General features: G+C 41.7%; 2 protein-coding genes across 4 annotated transcripts in view; both read left to right on the forward strand.

Moving 5' to 3' along the window:
- Positions 1 to 21,808, forward strand: part of LOC118594617 (protocadherin alpha-C2) — a 229,877-nt gene that overhangs the window by 24,843 nt on the left and 183,226 nt on the right. The window contains exon 1 of one of the 3 annotated variants that reach the window (XM_036204609.1): positions 20,759 to 21,295. The exons of the other annotated variants lie outside the window; for them this stretch is intronic. Within the exon in view, the coding sequence (XP_036060502.1) occupies positions 20,925 to 21,295 (371 nt within the window). The 5' untranslated portion in view covers positions 20,759 to 20,924. Of the gene's footprint in view, positions 1 to 20,758; positions 21,296 to 21,808 lie in introns of those variants that run through there. 3 annotated transcript variants of the gene reach the window in all.
- LOC118594620 (protocadherin alpha-5-like) lies at positions 5,688 to 6,630 on the forward strand. Its single transcript, XM_036204615.1, has one exon. It carries the CDS (start codon positions 5,844 to 5,846, stop codon positions 6,570 to 6,572), a length of 729 nt encoding a protein of 242 aa, XP_036060508.1. The 5' UTR covers positions 5,688 to 5,843; the 3' UTR covers positions 6,573 to 6,630.

Consider the following 21,808-nt stretch of genomic DNA (forward strand, 5'->3'; position numbering starts at 1 on the left):
TATGTGTCTGTGCACGCGGAGAGCGGCAAGGTGTTCGCGCTGCAGCCTCTGGACCATGAGGAGCTGGAGCTGCTGCAGTTCCAGGTGAGCGCGCGGGATGCTGGTGTGCCTGCCCTGGGCAGCAATGTGACTCTGCAGGTGTTTGTGCTGGATGAGAACGACAATGCTCCGCAGCTGCTGGAACCTGAGGCAGGAGTATCTGGTGGAGTGGTGAGCCGACTGGTGTCAAGGTCAGTGGGTGCGGGCCATGTGGTGGCCAAGGTGCGTGCAGTGGATGCGGATTCTGGCTATAATGCCTGGCTCTCTTATGAGCTGCAGTCTTCAGCTGGCAGTTCCCGTAGTCCGTTCCGTGTTGGCCTGTACACGGGTGAAATCAGTACCACACGCACCCTGGATGAGGCGGATTCACTGCGTCAGAACCTTCTTGTGCTGGTAAAGGACCATGGTGATCCAGCAATGACGGTTACCGCCACGGTGTTGGTGTCGCTGGTAGAGAATGGCCAGGTACCAAAGGCTCCATCGCGAGTGTCCACAAGTGTCACAAACTCGGAGGCATCACTGGTAGATGTCAACGTGTATCTGATCATCGCCATTTGTGCGGTGTCCAGCCTGTTAGTGCTCACCCTGCTGCTGTACACGGCGCTGCGCTGCTCCTCTGTGCCCAGTGGGAGCGTGTGCGGCCCTGGAAAACCAGTAATGGTGTGCTCCAGCGCAGTGGGGAGCTGGTCATACTCTCAGCAAAGGAGACAAAGGGTGTGCTCTGGGGAGTACCCACCTAAGACTGACCTCATGGCCTTCAGCCCCAGTTTATCTGATTCCAGGGACAGAGAGGATCAATTGCAGTCCACAGGGGAGTCCTCTGGAAAGGTTAGATTTACTATTGTCTTTAATTTGAATTTTCATGGAGTTTATCACTTTCTTCACGATTTTATTTATTGCTGGATATGGGATTCTTGCTTGGTGATCGTTTTGCTTCAGGAGTTTACATGTATCTTCTAGCATGCAAATTTTCTGCTGAGAAATCTGCTGATAAGCTTTATCAGTGTTCCCTTGTATATGATGGGCCACTTTCCTTGCTGCTGTCAAAGTTCTCTCCTCATGGTTGACTCTTTATAATTAGCTTGTAGATGTGGCGCTACTCAGTTTCATCCTATCTATGTTAAGGTTCTTGGCTCTATTAATTCATCCCCAGATTTTGAGCAATTAAGACACAATTTCTCTGAGGTTTCTGCTTGGTTTTCTCTCCCCTTTGTTCTTTCTCTGAGAATAACAATGCATATATTGGCTCAGTCTTTTTATATCCTGTAAGCCTCTTAGTCCTTCTTCGGTCTTTAAAGTTCTGTGTGAATTTTGACTCTCTTCCTGAGTAAATTCAAACATTCCACCTTGAGGCTACCGTTTCTTTTGCTTGGTTATGCATGCTGTTGAATAGCATTAGTGAAATTTCCAGTCCGTTGTTGGATTCTTCAATTCCAAAATTACTTCACAGTTGGTTAAAAGCTCCATCTCTGTTGAAATTCTCTTTCCGTTAATGTTTTATTTTCCTGAGCTCATTGGACATTTTATGTTGGCTACTTGAAACACTGTCAGAACTCATTTTTCTCTATGTATTTACATTTGTTTTTGTAGACAGCAGAAATTCTTTCATTCTGTGTTCTCTGTCTCTCTCTCTCTTTTTTCCTGTTGTTGTATGATCTTGACGTTCCCTTATGTGTAGAAAGAACAGCCACTTCTCTCAATCTTTCTGGCCTACCTTTGTGCAGGGAGAGACCCCCACTTGTCAGTTGTCTAAGAACCTGGGGGTCCATCAAGCCATTCGGGCAGATGTATATTCTCTGTAGTTTTATGCACAAAGTCCGACAGGGGTGATCCATTGACTGCTTTTCCTCAGGCACTTATAAACTCTTCTCTCATTTGGTTTCTGTTCATTGCACTGCGGCTACCCTGGAGTGCCAGTGCCTGCTCACCTCCTTCCTCTTTCCCACACAGGGTCTCACTAGAAAGCTTGGCTGCCTGGAACTCAATAAGTAGGCCAGGCTGGCCTGAAAATCACAGAGACCCTTCTACCCTGTCCCCAGGGGATGAGATTAAAGGTGTGCACCCAAACCCAGATGCAACCTTTTGTTGCTCTTGTTCTGGGTCATTTTCAGGCATCTAGAATCTTCTGTGCTCTATCAGTGTGCTAATTTAGGTAAGATAGAAAAGAATTTCTTGATCTGTTCTCTGGAAAGCCATAAAATTGGGTCTGAGCTCCATTCTTCTCTTTTCCTCATGAGGCTGCTCGGCTGGCACAGCCCCATCTGCTGAGTTGCAGGTCCTGTGGAGCATCACCTTCAACTGCTGCTAGTTGTTCTCACTCATCCCGCAATGTGCTGGCTTCCATTTGTTGTGAGACAGACACCAAGCCTTTGGGTAGTGCTCCGCCCCCTGAAATGCAGGATGTAGAATGCACGGTCCACTCTTTATCACTCCTTGGAGAGAGCGGAAGCTGTTGCTTCTCCCTGAGTGAGAGCCACTGTGCTGGAAGAAAAGAACACGTGAGAAGTTCCTTGCATTTCTCACCTGCTTTGGAATGGGAATTTTGAGCTTGTCTGGAGGGCAGAAGCATCTTGCTTCATTTTTAGGTTTCCCATGATTGCAACAGGGATGTGTAGTCTTGACAAAAAAGTGTGTTTTAGAGAAAGAAGGATCTCTCTCTGGACTTCATATGACCACTTCTTGCTGATGTCTGTAGCAATGATATGTGTCTTAAAGTCATATTTCCTTTCCATTTTCTCTTAGATTTCCTAGACATCATAATGCACACTGCTGACTTGTTAAAGTATAAACCAATACTTGTAATGTATTGTAATTTTGAGAGAATGTTAGGACCTTGGGAAATCACTCGGTGTATCTGCTCCCCACTTCATGTTACTTGAATTAGACATAGATCCTAGACATACAACTATCATGTTTGTACCGTTAATACCATTTGTTTGTGTGTCTTCCTGAGTTTATTTTTCTTCTGAAAAAGTTCTGGAACATTTTCTTTCCTGTGGTCTGATAGTGAAGAAATCCCCATGTTTCTGTATATTCAGATGCAGTATTTCAATACTGCCTTTGAGAAATAGTTTTTGTTATATATTTAATACTGAGATGGAAGTTATTTTTCCCCATAATGTTCAAGATAACTTCTTATAACTCTTTCTCAAGAATATGGCTACAAAATTTATTATTGATATATTGTGACATTTTTCTTTTTAGCTCCTTTTAAAATTCTTTCTTTGTTTTAAAATTGTCAACAAACTTACATTACCTGATCAGCTTTGATTTACTTTTAAAATCATCTTTGGAGTTATTACCACATTTTGTATCTGTGAGTTGATACTTTATCAATTTAAAATAATATTTATTAGTATACCTTCAGATATTGCTTCTACCTTACATTACTCTCCTGAGAATCACAGTGTATATATGATAAACCTTTTCACCATGTACTTCATAGATTTTTATATCCAATTTGTGCTTTTAAGTCATTTATGTTCTTTTCTGCATGATGCTTGTGTTATTGCAACTTTTCCCTTACTTAGTAATTTTTTCCCTCCTCCTCCTCCAGCTCCTCCTCCTCCTCCTCCTCCTCCTCCTCCTCTTCTTCTTCTTCTTCTTCTTCTTCTTCTTCCTCTTCTTCTTCCTCTTCTTCTTCTTCTTCTTCTTCTTCTTCTTCTTCTTCTTCTTCTTCTTCTTCTTTTTTAAGAGAGTTTTTCTGTGTAGCTCTGGCTGTCCAGAAACTTGCTCTGTAGACCAGGCTAGCCTCAAACTCAGAGATCTGTCTGCCTCTGCTGCTGGAGTGTTAGCATTAAAGGCATGCATCACATGCCTGGCTCTTTTCTTATTAGTCTGGGCTACCACCCACATCATTTTAACTTCCATCAGTGCCTTTTCAGTTTTAATAACTTGCTTTACTTTTTTAAAAAAATCAGAGGTTTTTTTTTGAAATTATCTACTCTTTGTGAATGTAATTAACACAATAATTATAGTTGTTTGCAGGCTTTCGGGTCATTGAATCATCTGTCAGCCCATATTTTTCTTCTCATAGCCTTCTTCTTATTAAGTCTGACAATACTGAATTGAATTCTAGACAGTGTACATGAAAAGCTGCAGTTGTCCTGACTGATACTTTCTTTCAGAGAAGGATAACCTACTTAAATATCTGCTTGATGTGCATTTAGGAAATATACATTTCATTAATGAGAAAAATTGAATTGCAATAGATATTCATTTCTTTGATTTTTCACTCCTGTGCTATCTGTAATGATAAGTGTTCTGAACACTAAAGCTTTGTATTTCCTACTCATTACTTTTATTTTACTTTATAGGGTAACATAAATTAAAGTGAATTATAGAGTTCTGGGGTTAAAGGCATGCGCCACTATTCTTGGCTATAACTAAACTTCCTAGGAAAGAGAACAGTGAGTTGGACCAGTCAAGAAAGTACTCTTTAATGACTGAAAGAATGGCTTAGAAGATTTAAAGGTACTTCCCTTGTGTCTTCTGTGGCATTTAGAATGTAATGACTGGGAGAAAAATCCTCAAATTAAGAATCAGCTACAGAATGACAAACACAGGACCTAATTCCAACAGCTCTAAAGATGAGTCAAAGTTAAGAGACTTTGTCTTCCACATACTGTATAAAAATGTGGACTATTTTTCCATATTAAGAATGCCTTTTCTCCGCTGAGTATACCATGACTTCTACTGGATCCTAAAATGTTTCTGTGGCACACTGCTCTTCAATTAATATTAGGATTCTGACTTGTTGAATAAATATGATATGTGATTATACAATTTACATGGTAATTGCAATGCAAATAATTGCTACTTAGATGCTATATCTTGACAATGGTGTAAAGTTTCTTACTAACGTTGTTTGATAGTGGGACAATTTAAAGTCTCCACTTTACAGTAAAACAACATAAAAATTATTAGGTGCTGAAAAAAATTAAAGGATTAAATTCTCATTAATTTGGATAGATTTCAAAAAGGGAATCCAACTTAGTATCATATTTAAACTGTCTTAATCATTTTTGAAGACAGCATCAATAAATCTCCAGTATTAAACATTGAAATTTAGAATATTCTGTTGAAGTAATATTGAGGGAGTCTATGTCCATGAAGATGATACAGAAAAACTAAAAAAAAAGTTAAGTAATAGACAAATACAGAGAGGACACTATCGAACAACAGTAACAATAACTTTCAACAATTATTGAACATAATAACTATTGAAAGTTATTTTATTAATTTGAATATAAACTCCTCTATAAACAAAATAGATAACACAAATTATTTGGAGTGTCCTTACGGAGGACGTATCGCTATGCAGTGGTGTAGTCATACTGATGTTTTGCTTTAGATTGCATTTATAAAGTCAAATCTAATTTTAAGACCAGCAACAGATTATCTGGGGGATTGGGGAGTAATGCAACTAATATAGAAGGAACTTGGTTATAAAGCGATATTTAAATAGAGAACAGAGATATACAGAGGCATAGAAAACATGTAATTGAAATTGGGTAATATTGAGAAATATTTCACTAATAAAAGGTAAGTGAATAAAACAGAACAAAGTAAAGTACTTACCCTTTTATCCACATGATGTCGCTAGACACCACATTTTTTCTCTTCCAACGTCAAAAGGATACAGAGAATACGTTTTACTTAGGAAAAGGACCTTCCATTTTAGACTCTGTTACAGAAGCTCACAAGAAAGCGAGGAAATCAAGTCTATTGTAAATTGGAATTAAGTTTTCAACGGACTTTCTGTGGTGCTGCAATAGAGACTGGAGAAGTGGAACAAGATTGCAATGCTATATTCTCAGCGAGGAAGTCCGGGATCCCGGCGCCTGCTGATCTCCTTTGTGCTCCTCGCAGCCTGGCAGGCAGGGAGCGGCCAGCTCCACTACTCCGTCCCCGAGGAGGCCAAACACGGCACCTTCGTGGGCCGCATCGCTCAGGACCTGGGGCTGGAGCTGGCCGAGCTGGTGCCCCGCCTGTTCAGGGTGGCGTCCAAGGACCGCGGGGACCTTCTGGAGGTAAATCTGCAGAATGGCATTTTGTTTGTGAATTCTCGGATCGACCGGGAGGCGCTGTGCGGGCGGAGTGCGGAGTGTAGCATCCACCTGGAGGTGATCGTGGACCGGCCGCTGCAGGTTTTCCACGTGGAGGTGGAGGTGAGGGACATTAATGACAACCCGCCTAGATTCTCCCGTCCAGAACAAAGATTACTTATTTTAGAGTCAAGAATGTCAGACTCGCGGTTTCCGATAGAGGGCGCATCTGATATGGATATAGGAGCCAACGCAGCCTTGAGCTATAAGTTAAATCCTAATGAATATTTTGAGTTGGATGTTAAAAGAAAGGAAGAGGAGACAAACATTTTACAGCTAGTTTTGAAGAAACCCCTAGATAGAGAAGAAACTCAAGAGCATCGTTTGTTACTGATGGCAATGGATGGAGGGAAACCTGAACTAACAGGTACAGCTCAGTTACTGATTGACGTCTTGGATGCAAATGATAACGCTCCGGAAGTTTGATAAATCTATTTATAATGTTAGATTGTTGGAAAATACACCCAACGAGACATTAGTAATTAAACTCAATGCTTCAGACGCGGATGAGGGAATTAATAAAGAAATACTGTATTTCTTCAGTAATCTTGTTCTTGATGATGTAAAATCTAAATTTACAATAGATTCTACCAGCGGAGAAATAAAAGTTAAGGGGGACCTGGATTATGAAGACCGTAAATTATATGAAATTAATATTGACGCCGTGGACAGAAGTACATTCCCACTAGCAGGTCACTGTAAAGTTATAGTGAAACTCGTGGATGTAAATGATAACGTGCCCGAGATGGCCATAACCTCGCTTTTTTTACCTATCAAAGAGGACGCTCAGTTGGGAACTGTCATTGCCCTGATTAGTGTATCTGATCGTGACTCAGGCGCTAATGGGCAGGTGACCTGCTCCCTGACCCCTCAAGTCCCCTTCAAGCTGGTGTCCACCTTCAAGAATTACTATTCACTCGTGCTGGACAGCGCCCTGGACCGAGAAACCACAGCTAACTACAAGGTGGTGGTGACTGCCCGGGACGGAGGCTCGCCCTCGCTGTGGGCCACAGCCAGCGTGTCCGTGCAGGTGGCTGACGTGAACGACAACGCGCCCACGTTCGCGCAGCCCGAATACACGGTGTTTGTGAAGGAGAACAACCCGCCTGGCGCGCACATCTTCACGGTGTCGGCCATGGACGCGGACGCGCAGGAGAACGCGCTGGTGTCCTACTCGCTGGTGGAGAGGAGGGTGGGCGAGCGCTTGCTGTCCAGCTATGTGTCTGTGCACGCGGAGAGCGGCAAGGTGTTCGCGCTGCAGCCTCTGGACCATGAGGAGCTGGAGCTGCTGCAGTTCCAGGTGAGCGCGCGGGATGCTGGTGTGCCTGCCCTGGGCAGCAATGTGACTCTGCAGGTGTTTGTGCTGGATGAGAACGACAATGCGCCCGCGCTGCTGGGGCCTCAGGGTGGCGGAGGGACTATTGAATTGTTATCCCGGTCAGTGAGTTCAGGCCACGTGGTTGCGAAGGTGCGAGCAGTGGACGCTGACTCTGGCTACAATGCGTGGTTGTCCTATGAGTTACAGCCGGCTGCAGGTGCTTCACGCAGCCCATTCCGCGTGGGGTTATACACTGGTGAGATCAGTACAACACGTGTTCTGGATGAAGCAGACACGCCGCGTCAGCGCTTGTTGGTGCTGGTGAAGGATCACGGGGAGCCAGCACTGACGGCCACAGCCACCTTCCTGGTGTCTCTAGTGGAGAACAGCCAGACACCGAAGGTATCATCTAGGGTGTTGGTTGGAACTTCTGGTTCAGACTCTACGCTAATGGATGTCAACGTGTACCTGATCATCGCCATATGCGCTGTGTCCAGCCTGTTGGTGCTCACCCTGCTGCTGTACACTGCGCTGCGTTGCTCGGCAACGCCCACGGAGGGCACGTGTGGGCCAGGGAAGCCCGTGCTGGTGTGCTCCAGCGAGGTGGGGACCTGGTCATACTCACAGCAGAGGCGGCAGAGGGTGTGCTCTGGAGAGGGTCCGCCCAAGACCGACCTCATGGCTTTCAGTCCCAGCCTACCTCAGGGCCCCAGCTCTACAGAGAATGTGAGTTTCGTAATCTTAATCTAATTTTTCTCTTAACTCTTTAACATTGAATATTTGAAATCTTTCTCAGTGATTATTTTAGCTTTAAGAATCAAATGTTACACATACAATTAGCCTAGCAAATTTACAGTCGACTTTTAGCTGTATTATTTCCAATTCTTAAAACACAGTGTTTTTTTTTTAAGCTGTATTTTGGGGGCTGGAAAGACCCCAGGCTTAACCCATGTGACTTAAGTGGTTAAGAGCACTGGTTGGTTGTTCTTGTGGAGGGTCTGAGTTCAATTCCCTCTATCTACATGACGGCTCATAACCATTTGTAACTTCAGTTCCAGGGAAGCCAACACCTTCTGACTTCCATGGGCACATGGTATACATACATGCAGGCAAAACATTCATATACATAAAATATTTAAAGTGATATATCTTTGGACATATCTTTGCATTGAATATGGGCTTGCAGTCATTGTTATTCCATAAGAGGTTTTATTAATACACACAACAATCTTCTTTCTTAACCTAAGATATTTTCAAGTGTTTGTGGACATGTAGTGTGTGTGTGTGTGGTGGGGGATATGGCCCTGTTTATGGAGGCTCTATCCCTCTCTGCCTTATTCCCTTAAGGTTCCGTTGCCACGAGCTGGTGGTGCACACCTTTAATCCCAGCACTTGGGAGGCAGAGGCCGATGGATCTCTGTGAGTTCAAGGCCAGCCTGGTCTACAGAGCGAGTTCCAGGACAGCCAGGGCTATTCCACAGAGAAACTAACAAAATCAAAAAGCAAGCAAGCAAACAAACAAACAAAAATAGGTTCTGTCACTGAGCTTGGAGCTAGGCCAACAGAGAACCAGCCCCAGCAATCCCTGTTATTACCCTTGCACATGTTGGGGCTCCAGGTGTTCAGGACCACACGTGGCTCATGGGTTTTTGGGATTTGAACAGAGGTCCTTATACTTGCATAGCAAGAATTCTTCCTGTTAAACCATTTTTCATTTCTTTTCATATTTATTTGTTTGTTTGTTTATTTTTCTGAGACTGAGCTGAGCTATGTAACCCAGGCTAGCCTTGATATCACTAGATTCCCAGGCTGCCCTTAAACTCTGAAACCTCTGGTCTTAGGCTCCCCAGTGCTGGTTTACAGGCACACGAGACCCCACTCTGCTTGTAAAATGTCTTCATCATACCTTGTCATGTAAGTACACTCACACTTAATCGAGGGCACATCTAGAGCACATTGTAAGACACGTTTTTAACTCTTTCTTTCTATCAGTTTTGAGACAGGGTCTTACTGCATAGCCCTGGTGGGCTTGGGACTGTTTATGTAAACCAGCTGGATTGGAACTCACACAGATCCACCTGCCTCTCCCTCTCTAGAGCTGGGATTAAAGGCATGAATCCCCAAGCCTGCATTAAATTATTTATTCTTTATAAACTCTCTTGTGACTATACATCAGTATTTTCACAACTGCCCACCAACTATACTTTTTTCTTTCTGTTGAATTGTAATTGTGCTGCAAGCCGCAGGAAAACGTAGTGGAGTTCAGCTCCTATCACAAAAGCTGCTACTCGGAAAAGTCAAGGACTTCTCCAAAGGTCAAGCCATGGCTTAAGAAGTCTTGGTGATATTTTAGCATATATCTATTTATCTGTATATATAGATATCTATATCTATCTATCTATATTTATATCTATCTTTATCTGTATCTATCTATTATCTATCTATCTATCTATCTATCTATCTATCTATCTATCTACCTATATGCTGGTTCCTAAAATGATTTTCTTGTGTGCTTCCAAGAACTCCTAACAGTGGATTTATCTAAAATGCCTATCAAGCATCCAAGGCCAAACAAAACAACACCTGTCTCCTAGGTCAGGTGGATAGCTTTAGGCTCCTTGTGCAATTTAGTGCGAGGCCCTCCTTTCTTGTACAACCTTACTAATAGACCCCTAACTTCTTACCTAACCACTTCTAGGAATGTAGACTGAGCACACAGACCCCTTTTTGATATACTAACCGGTCATTAGCACTCAGTTGACCTCCTCTTTTACCATTCCCATTTTGGACTGTAAAAGAAAGCCAGGTGGTCATTGCCTGAGGAAAATTCTTATCTGCCTTTTTGACCCCATAGAATTCGAGCCCGGTGACCTTGCTAGGCCAGAGGATTGCTATTGCTTGGGTTTATAACTGGGTTCCAGAGAGACTTAGGGGGAATGAAGAGATGGAGAATGGAGAGGGAAAAGGAGGATTTTGACCAGAGAGAATGTGTGGACGAGATGGAAGATGAGGAAGAATCAGATGGGGAAGTACTAGCTGGGTAAGAACAAGGTGAATAGGACCTAGATGAGGCAGAATTAAGACGAGAGAATTAAGATAGAACTTAGAGGAAGCAGTAGATAAATATGGAGAGAAATCAGGCAAGAAAGAAGCTAGGCATGAGAGCAGAATAGAAGCTTGTAGAGAGAGAACTCACACAGTATAATGAAGTGTATGGACTAAGGAGTTTCATGTACATGGATATATTTCTTTTCATCAAAGATTAATTATCAGCTGGTTGTAGATTCTTCTCAGACCCTGGGAGGGGACTATCGAGGGGCTGGACCCCCATAGTCTCTGATACAATCATTTCATTTTTGTATAAAAGATTAATTTCTTTTTCAGTAGTCATATTTCTGTAGTAAATAATTAAATCTTTTTTTAAATAGATTTTCACACCTATGGTTTTCTAATTAAAACTTAATTGTTATAATTTTCATTTTAGTTTTCACTTGAATATACATAACTGTGGTTTAGAATTCTTGGAACACAAAGGAGTACAGTTAAAGATTTTCTCTCCATTCCCATAACAGAACATTGTGTGGATAAAGAATAATGCATTTCCCCCAAAGTATAACATTGGAATTTGGAGGACCAATGATGTGATTTCTCAGAAACTTGGGTACAGTTCTACGTTAAATTATTTGTATTGAGAAGTACTTATGAACTCCCTCCGCTCTGAAAATCCCAACATAGTTGGTCAGGAAACATTCTGTTTGTTGCTTTACATTTTCAGCTTAGGAAATAACATACATTTACTACTATAAAAACTCTTCTGTTTATTGTTTTCAAACTTTGTAGTCCACCATAGATGAGTGTCTTTGCCATTGGAAACTGAAAGCTGTCTTACTCCTCTTTTTTTTTTGTATTTTGGGCAAGCATGTGGGCTCCACAGGTAATAACTACTACATACCTAATACAGGAAATGCTAGAACCCCTTTTTGCATTGCTGATTTTTAAAATTCACATTTGCGTTTACTTTATTTACCCCTTCTAGTTTGCTATTTGAATATTTATAATATAGTGATCAGCTTTAGGGAGGTCTTAGAATTGAGAATAGATTTTTGCTACAGTATTAGTTTATTGCAAACACCTACCAACTTTAAAAAATCAGGTTAATTTAGTTTTGAAACATTAACGTACTGTTTTATATAATTTATATAAAATTTTCCTTATGGACAAGGGAGCTATTTGTTTATAAAGTGATCAACTAATCATCATTTCATACAATTGTCCCCCTCAACTTGAATTTTTGAATAAACTATTTGAATAAATAAAATTGAGAAGCTGTAAGCTATTTGTCAGCAAAAAGAAAATTTTTCCTTTCCATATAAATTTATTTTACATAAAGGATTTCAATAGTGTTTTATAAATTTTTATTTTTTTTTTGGTTTTTCAAGACAGGGTTTCTCTGTGTAGCTTTGCTCCTTTCCTGGAACTCACTTTGGAGACCAGGCTGGCCTCGAACTCACAGAGATCCACCTGCCTCTGCCTCCCGTGTGCTGGGATTAAAGGTGTGTGCCACCACCGCCCCACTGTGTTTTATAACTTTTTAAAACCTGGACCCAATAAGATTATTACAACAATTCCAGTTAGGTTGTATAACTAAACTTTAAAGAATTGCAATGAAAAGTAAATATGATGTTTAATGTTTAATTTTTACCAGTTGAAGTTTCCTGTAGGAAGTACACTTTCCTTAGACTAATATACATGTATTAGTTACTGTAGAAAACCTTTGCCAAAAAGACTAGATCAATATGTATTTTATGTGAGGCTTATATTATTCTAAGTAAAGAACTTCTCCTTCTACGGGTTTGTTATTGGTTAGCAAATGACATTTTTGTTCACAAAAATTACTGTAATGGAAATTCTGTGCAGGAAAATGTCAATAGCTCTGGGTTAATTATTTGAAGACAGCATCTCACAAAAGGGAGAGCTTTGTATTATTACTGTGAGGTTAATGAATGTCAGAATAGTGGAAGAAGGTGGGATATTATGCCTCATTTGAAAAGTCTTAACTGGTGAGTTGCTTACGTTTGAAAAGAAGTTCAGTCATCTCCAGCTGGTGACACTAAGGATGATGATAATGTTTTTACAGGAAAAGATGAAAATATTGAAAGCCCACCTTAGGCTGAGGGTCCTTCACAGTGGTAGAGCACTAACTCAAGGCCTTGAGTTCAATCCTCAGCCAAGGAAAAACAAGTTTAAGCAAAGACCATTTTTAGGAAGAGATTGAAAATATTCTATACTCTCTACAAAATGTGATCCACATTGAAGAATAATTGAAAATAATTATTTGGCTTATGCATTTATCACCAGCAATGTATTCCTAGAAGCTAACTGCATGCTGAAGGTGATGTATAAAATACATCCCTTACAAAATAATAAAAGTATTTGTTAACAAGGAGAAACTTTTGAGAAACAGAAAATGTTGTTACGGTTAAAATGAGAAGTTGGCTTATGATCAAGCTCTAAGTCACCTAGAAGTAATTCTAATATTTAATTTCTAGTTTTTAGAATGCGATGAAATTTATACTCATACAGATAAACATTGTATATGTGAAAGACAGAGAAACTATGGGCTGACTTTGAATAAGATCAGCGAGGAGACAGAAATAAAAATTAAAAATTTCCTATAGGTGATATAGAGAATGTTTGTCATTAAAACAAAATGTCAATTTCCAAGCCTTGAATTTACTAATTTACCAATAATTACTAGCAGTGCTTTCATGTTAAACAAGTTGCCTTCTAGGAGTCAGCATATATTAACGACATTGACATAAACATAGAAAGGGAGATGTGGATTGGGTTGGGAATGTTTAGAAAGAAACCACTTGAGATGTGGAAGAAGATGAGGCCCTGTAAGGTAAACAATATAAAGCCGGTTGGTGGTGGTGCACGCCTTTAATCACAGCACTCGGGAGGCAGAGGCAGGCGGATCTCTGTGAGTTTGAGGCTAGCCTGGTCTACAGAGTGAGTTCCAGGATAGCTAGCACTGTTACACAGAGAAACCCTGTCTTGAAAAATAAAGAAAAAATAATATAGTATATAGAGGTTTAGAGAAAAAAGAGAAAGTCTTTAGAAACAGCAGGAGAGGGCAACAAAACACAACAGGAATCATTTCCGGGGAAAATTAATGTGGTCAGATATACATGGGGAAATTATCAATATAAACTGAACATCGATGGAGAAATGCTGTGGAGGTAGGTCCAGTGGCACATTCCTGTATCCTACTCACTACTCTCAATTGCGAGATGCAAATCTTTTGAAATTGAGGTCATTCTGGGCTGCACAGTTTAAGGTGAACCTGATCGTCAGTGAGAACACATATAACTTTACAGTGTTGCACACACTATGCATTGAAACTGTGCTCAATATCACATGAAGGAACCATAAGCTTGTGTGATATTTGTGGATCAAAGTAACAATAAACATCAACAATCTTTTAAGATTTAAAAATTTAGACAATTAAAAATTCCTTTAAATTAAGGAAATGTATATTTTTGGCATGGAAGAAATATGTGGATAAGTTAATTATATACCAAAGTTATGGAGAATTGCTCACCTTCTAACTTCCAAGATTAGATTTTCCCACACTTAATATTTCTAAATTGGGTGACAAAAAGGTTTAAAATATTGTCAAGAATGTTGTCTCCCCGTGAATAATTAAAGACCACGCTCACTCTAAATTACAAAAAAAAAAAAAAATCGTACGAGAAGAAATGGCCCTGAAAATTATAAACAGCTGGAGGATTTACTATCAAGGTAAGTGAAGTTATACAAATTCGTCTCTTACCCTTTGGAGCCGCATGGTGTCGCTGTCTACCACGGCGTTACATCTAGCCAGCACACAAAGCCCTTTCTTCTGGTTGCTGAATCTTTCCATGACTGCTGAATGATGGCGAATGCAGAAGAACTGAATTGATAGACTTTGAGACGTAAAGAATTCTATGCAGAGAAAATAATCTTCTAATGGAAATAAAGCAAGAAGCATTTGACATGGATTTTACCACTGAACGCAGACTGGGAACACGGTGTCTCCTGCTCTCACTTCCTGCTCCTCGCAGCCTGGCAGGCAGGGAGCGGCCAGCTCCACTATTCCGTCCCCGAGGAGGCCAAACACGGCACCTTCGTGGGCCGCATCGCTCAGGACCTGGGGCTGGAGCTGGCCGAGCTGGTGCCCCGCCTGTTCAGGGTGGCGTCCAAGGACCGCGGGGACCTTCTGGAGGTAAATCTGCAGAATGGCATTTTGTTTGTGAATTCTCGGATCGACCGGGAGGCGCTGTGCGGGCAGAGTGCGGAGTGTAGCATCCACCTGGAGGTGATCGTGGACCGGCCGCTGCAGGTTTTCCACGTGGAGGTGGAGGTGAGGGACATTAACGACAACCCGCCTGTGTTCTCGGTAAAGGAGCAAAGAATGTTAATTTACGAGTCTAGACTGCCAGATTCTTTGTTTCCACTAGAGGGCGCATCAGACGCTGATGTTGGATCAAACTCTATCTTAACCTATAAACTCAGTCCCAGCGAATACTTTGGGCTAGATGTGAGAACAAACAGTGATGGCAACAAACAAATCGGACTGTTGTTGAAAAAATCCTTAGACAGAGAGGATGCTCCTGAGCATAAGCTACTGCTGACAGCCACGGATGGAGGCAAACCTGAGCTCACAGGCTCTGTTCAGCTGCTGGTCACTGTGCTGGATGTGAACGATAACGCTCCCACTTTCCAGCAGTCTGAGTATGAAGTGAGAATATTGGAAAACTCAGACAACGGAACGCCCGTTATTAGACTGAATGCTTCTGACAGGGACGAAGGGACAAATTCAGCAATTTCTTACTCTTTTAATAGGCTAGTCCCGCCCTTGGTTCTTGAGAAGTTTACCATAGATACAGATACAGGAGAAATCCTAATTCAAGGGAACTTGGATTTTGAGCAAGTCAATGTCTACAAAATCCGCGTAGACGCGACAGACAAAGGACATCCTCCAATGGCGGGTCATTGCACTGTTCTGGTGAAGGTGCTGGATGAAAATGACAATGTGCCTGAGATCACATTGACTTCCTTATCGCTGCCTGTTCAAGAGGACGCTGCACTGGGTACTGTCATTGCTCTGGTTAGCGTTTCGGACCTGGACTCAGGTGTCAACGGGCAGGTGACCTGCTCCCTGACCCCTCAAGTCCCCTTCAAGCTGGCGTCCACCTTCAAGAATTACTATTCACTGGTGCTGGACAGCGCCCTGGACCGAGAAACCACCGCTAACTACCACGTGGTTGTGACAGCCCAGGACGGGGGCTCGCCCTCGCTGTGGGCCACTGCCAGCGTGTCCGTGCAGGTGGCTGACGTGAACGACAACGCGCCCACGTTCGCGCAGCCCGAATACACGGTGTTCGTGAAGGAGAACAACCCGCCTGGCGCGCACATCTTCACGGTGTCGGCCATGGACGCGGACGCGCAGGAGAACGCGCTGGTGTCCTACTCGCTGGTGGAGAGGAGGGTGGGCGAGCGCTTGCTGTCCAGCTATGTGTCTGTGCACGCGGAGAGCGGCAAGGTGTTCGCGCTGCAGCCTCTGGACCATGAGGAGCTGGAGCTGCTGCAGTTCCAGGTGAGCGCGCGGGATGCTGGTGTGCCTGCCCTGGGCAGCAATGTGACTCTGCAGGTGTTTGTGCTGGATGAGAATGACAATGCGCCCGCGCTGCTAGGACCTTGGACGCAAGGATCTGGTGGTGTAGTGAGCGAGCTTGTGTCCCCCTCATTGGGTGCGGGCCAAGTTGTCACTAAGGTGCGCGCGGTAGATGCGGATTCTGGCTACAACGCGTGGCTGTCTTATGAACTGCATCCTTTAACGGGTGGAACTCGGAGTCTGTTCCGGGTTGGTCTGTACACAGGCGAGATCAGTACTACACGCGCCCTGGAGGAGGCGGATGCACCGCGCCACCGCCTATTAGTGCTGGTGAAGGACCACGGGGAACCGGCGCTGACGGCCACCGCCACTGTGTTAGTGTCTCTGGTTGAGAACAGTCAAACTCCAAAAGCCTCTTCGCGGGCGTCAGGCGCCATTGGCCAGGAAGTTTCGTTAGTGAATGTCAATGTGTATCTGATCATTGCCATCTGCGCGGTGTCCAGCCTGCTAGTTCTAACCCTCATGATATACACCGCACTTCGGTGCTCAATGCCACCCACAGAAGGCATGTGTGGATCTGGAAAGCCTGTGCTGGTGTGCTCCAGTGCCGTGGGGAGCTGGTCATATTCACAGCAGAGGAGACAGAGAGTGTGTTCTGGAGAGGGGCCACCCAAAACCGACCTCATGGCCTTCAGCCCCAGTCTTCCTCCTTGTCCAGTTGTGGGCGAGCATCAGGTTTTAAACGAAGATCATTCTTCAAGAGTAAGTCCAAAATTTGCAATTGTCATTACGGTTTAAATTTTGTATTGTTTTTCTGTAGTTAGTTTCATATTTTCTTATTCTTTAAATTTCTATTCATTTCACTGGACTAAGTATTTTTATTTTATTATTTTACTTGTAATCTTCGTTTGTTTTTGATCTCACATGTAAATGAATTAAACATTATTATGCACATTTTACACTATATAGTTTTATATTTTTGGTTGTGAGCCTAGCCTTTAATGGCTGAGCCATCTCTCCAGCCCCACTATATAGTTTTAAAAAGCAAACTCAAAATGTTACACTTGCCCTTTTCTACCACATTGTTTAGGTTAGTGTTAATATTCTTCTGAGTAAATACATAGGGTATTCGCGTTTTTGTATTTTAACACTGGGGAGAACTATTTTGAATATATTGTTTTTTGCATGGAACATTGAAATCATAACATAATTGGGACACACATTCTTTTCTCTTTGCTTTTTTGTTTTCTAGCTGTGTGTGTGTGTGTGTGTGTGTGTGTGTGTGTGTGCACGCACGTGCGCGCGCTAAAGATGAAACCAAGCATTCAGTCATTCTGTTGCCTGAATTTTCCAATATTTTCAGTTCATACTCAGACTGCTGGAAAGTGGGAGCTTTATCGTTTTTACATCCAGCACAGTGACCATCAGCTAGGCAAGCACTCTATGAATGATCTATACAACAATATTTAAATTTATACTCTTTTGAAAGAACACTCATACTTTGTTATTTTCTGTATTCTTTCCCTAGTCATTGTTATTCCTACAGGATCTAGAGCTCCCTTTTTAAAAGTTGTTACTTGAACCCATTTAGGGATAAAGAACAATGGCTAGGTTGAGTGATTCTGGTGAAGAAGATTTCATAGTCTTTCTATAAACTTGTTCCATCCATAGTTATTACCCAGTTTATTAGTGTTCTGGATGCTATGGAAACACTAGTTGGAGAGAACTCAGACTTTAATCCAGTAAACTCACATAAAATTAATATTCCAGTGGTTGTACTTAGTGGTCATTTTCTTGTCGAACAGGTGCAAGACCCTAGGTTCTATTCACTGAAGAGAAAATGACAAAGAAACCATCATAAAGGTCAATGCACTTCTGTGATGTTGAAATTATCTTGTCTTTGAATTTCATTAATGGGTCTCCTTATGGAGTCCAAGATCTTCTTTCTTTCCTTCTCTGTGTAATTATTTCCATATTGACCATTTCTCTACAAAAGGGAGCCACCTGGTGTGTCAGTTGTGAGTCTTCAGGACATTCTGCCTTGCCAAATCCCTTCCTTGCTTTTCATTTTTGAAGCAATCCATAGACTGTGTATCCAGCCAGTTCTCTGTTTCAAAGTCACAAAATTGGAATATAAATAATAACACCTGTCATACCTAAAAAAATTTTAAAAATTTGTAAGTTGATACTTCTAATGTGCTTATAATCGTGTTTGCTAAGGAGTAGCTGCTAAATTATTACAAATTCTATAATTTTCATTTTATATAAAGTTATTTGTTTTGTTATTCTGGGAGGGCCAGCATTACCAACCTATTCTGAGATAACACTAGCTTGTTAGTGCCATATATTACTTTGAAGATAATTGTTTTTCAGTGTTAACTGTTCAATTAAGACTTCAGCAATATAAAAGATTTTGGTTTCAAAAGACATTCAAGACATAGAAGTGACTCCTTGAGATAGTTTTAGCTTGTGTATTGGGTATTTCCCCTAGAAAATAGATCATCCTTAGCTTCCGTATCTTATTTTCTTCCACTTAAAACTGCTTAGTATCAATAAGAAGACTAAGTTGGAGTTTGTGTTTCTAATGTCTTCAATTTTTATTCTTGAGATGGCATAAATCATTATTCTAGTTTTCTTTATTCTTCAAAAAGAAGTATAGAGTTATTTTAACACACACTTAATATATTAGCAAGATGAAAAAAACTTCTAAGCTCTCCTATATGCTTAAAAGTAACAAATTTATGTCTGGAGATCCTAATCAATTAAGAACACAATTTGTGCTAGGTGATGATGGCACACACCTTTAATCCTAGCACTGAGTTTGAGGCCAACCTAGGCTACAGAGTAAGTTTCAGGATGGCTGGGGCTACAAAGTGAAAAATGAAGAAGAAGAAGAAGAAGAAGAAGAAGAAGAAGAAGAAGAAGAAGAAGGGAAAAGAAGAAGAGGAAAAGGAAGGAGGAGGAGGAGGAGAAAGAAGAAGAAGAAGAAGAAGAAGAAGAAGAAGAAGAAGAAGAAGAAGAAGAAAGAGAAGAAGAAAGAGAAGGAGGAGAAGAAAGAGAAGGAGGAGAAGAAGGAGGAGGAGGAGAAGAGGAGGAGAGAAGAAGAGAAGGAAGAAGATGAGGAGAAGGAGGAGGAAGACAAATTGTATGGATAATTATGTTTAGCAACCTGAACACAGCTGTTTTGGGAAGTTGAAAAACATCTATCACTATATCCACCAAGTAAAACATTAAAAAATGTATAAGAGGACTTCATAGTCCAGTATCTGCCAAAACCCATTGAGACAAAGTCCAACCTTCAAGAATTTCATATAAAAAATACTATATAATGTAATGATCATAGAAAGCAGAATATTATGAGTCACAAGAAAGGCAAAAAAAAAAATCATAGTGTGGCTGAATGCAACTGTCTACCTATCTCACTAGCTGAAGGAAATTTCCAGATTAATGATAAGTTTGGTAGTTATAAAATAGAGAAGTTCCATTGCAAGAATATTGACAATAACCAGTATTTTGGGAGGAAGAAATTACTTTAAGTGAATGGATGTGCAGCAAAATACCAATTAAATCTGAAATCAGGGAACAGTCCATTTGGGTTGAGGTGCATGGTTTTCATAGAAGGGAGTATGAGATAAGACAGGAAAAGTATAATGAAGAGAATTTCTTAGGTAACTATTAGAATAGTTTTTTTTTCACTCATCTCTAAAGTCATTTGAAAAGAACCAAACATTTGAAGCAATGGTAAGAGAGGTGTTCATGAAGTTGACCAGAAGGCTTAACTGAGGAATGAATACAGTGTAATAAGAAGCTTCTGCGGTAGTCAAGCCGAGTGTCGATCATTAAAAAACTGGTGTGGGTCAATATCAAACTTGGGAAGTATGAAAACACATATATAATATTTTTACTTGCATCTGGGAACATTGGTTAAAAATTTAAGAAAATGACGTTTGTCAAACAGACCCTCAAAACATAAAATATTGAAAGACTTTATTTAAAAATTGTGGAAAATAATATGGGTCACCACCAATATTTAGCTAATATTTAGGTTTATATTAATATTTAGGTTTATATTGTGAAGACTTAACCTCCATGATATTGGAGACTAAAAACAGGTGTGCACTCATAAAAACAAAATGTGGAAAGAGTAAATAAACACTAGAACTATGGACTCCTACAATGGGATATTTAAATCCTGTAAAGAGAATTTCACAATACTTGTTTCATAAGAAGCTACTTTAATACAAAATCTCGTCCCAAAGATGCCCAAACTTTATTTCTATCCAACAAAGGTATGTGAAAATTGCCTATCAACTTGCCTTCTTGACATTAAAAAAGGTTTTCTAAGTTTGTTTTAAATGAAAGAGATCCACTTAGGTTTATCTGTGTGTCAAAACTGTGTGGGGGTGAAAGTTTTTCTAATAACAAGCGAAAATTACGGTCAAAAGTAAAAACTCAAATGCCGGTAACCACCCAAGAACCCCATGAAGACGCATGAGAAACGCTGCTCTACATGTTGACAACAAAGAAACATTTCAGTTTAAAATTCACTTCTCATTGCATTAACTGTCAAGTGAAAATTTGTAAATTCTACTTACTGCTTGGGCCACAGGATGGCGCTCTTAACCACTAAATGGTCACAAGGCGAAGCCATTTGTTTTCCATTAGAAAGACTCCACTGGGTTTCACTCTTCGGCTGCTCGACAATGGACAGCATCTCGGGATGGGAATGAAGAAATAAAAAAGAAATCTCCAAAATTTGTGGTAACTGTCGCTAATGAGAATAAAACGTCAGTAATCTGAAATGGTAAACCTGAGAGGATACAACTGGAAGAGCCGAAAATTACTTCTGCTCCTGATTATTCTGGCAGCCTGGCAGGCAGGGAGCGGACAGCTCCACTACTCCGTCCCCGAGGAGGCCAAACACGGCACCTTCGTGGGCCGCATCGCCCAGGACCTGGGGCTGGAGCTGGCCGAGCTGGTGCCCCGCCTGTTCAGGGTGGCGTCCAAGGACCGCGGGGACCTTCTGGAGGTAAATCTGCAGAATGGCATTTTGTTTGTGAATTCTCGGATCGACCGGGAGGCGCTGTGCGGGCAGAGTGCGGAGTGTAGCATCCACCTGGAGGTGATCGTGGACCGGCCGCTGCAGGTTTTCCACGTGGAGGTGGAGGTGAGGGACGTTAACGACAACCCGCCTGTGTTCCCAACCACACAAAAGACTCTGTTTATCCCGGAGTCCAGACTGCCTGACTCGCGCTTCCCACTAGAGGGCGCGTCAGACGCAGATGTCGGTTCCAATGCTCTGCTGACTTACAGACTGAGCACCAATGAACATTTCTCTCTGGAAGTACCACCCGACCACGAACAGGTGAAACTTCTTGGGCTTGTTTTGCGGAAACCATTAGACAGAGAAGAAGCTGCAGAGATGCGCTTATTGCTCACGGCCACCGACGGAGGCAAACCGGAGCTGACAGGCACCGTTCAGTTACTCATCACAGTGCTGGATGTCAATGATAATGCTCCGGTTTTTGACAAGTCTCGCTATACCGTGAAGTTACCAGAGAATGTTCCAAACGGGACGTTGGTAATCAAAGTCAATGCCTCAGATTTAGACGAAGGCGTGAATGGGGACGTTATATACTCATTTTCTAGTGATGTTTCTCCAGAAATAAAATCCAAGTTTCACGT

This window comes from Onychomys torridus, chromosome 13 (genome assembly GCF_903995425.1).
Source record: "Onychomys torridus chromosome 13, mOncTor1.1, whole genome shotgun sequence".
In the NCBI taxonomy this organism is placed as follows: Eukaryota; Metazoa; Chordata; class Mammalia; order Rodentia; family Cricetidae; genus Onychomys; species Onychomys torridus.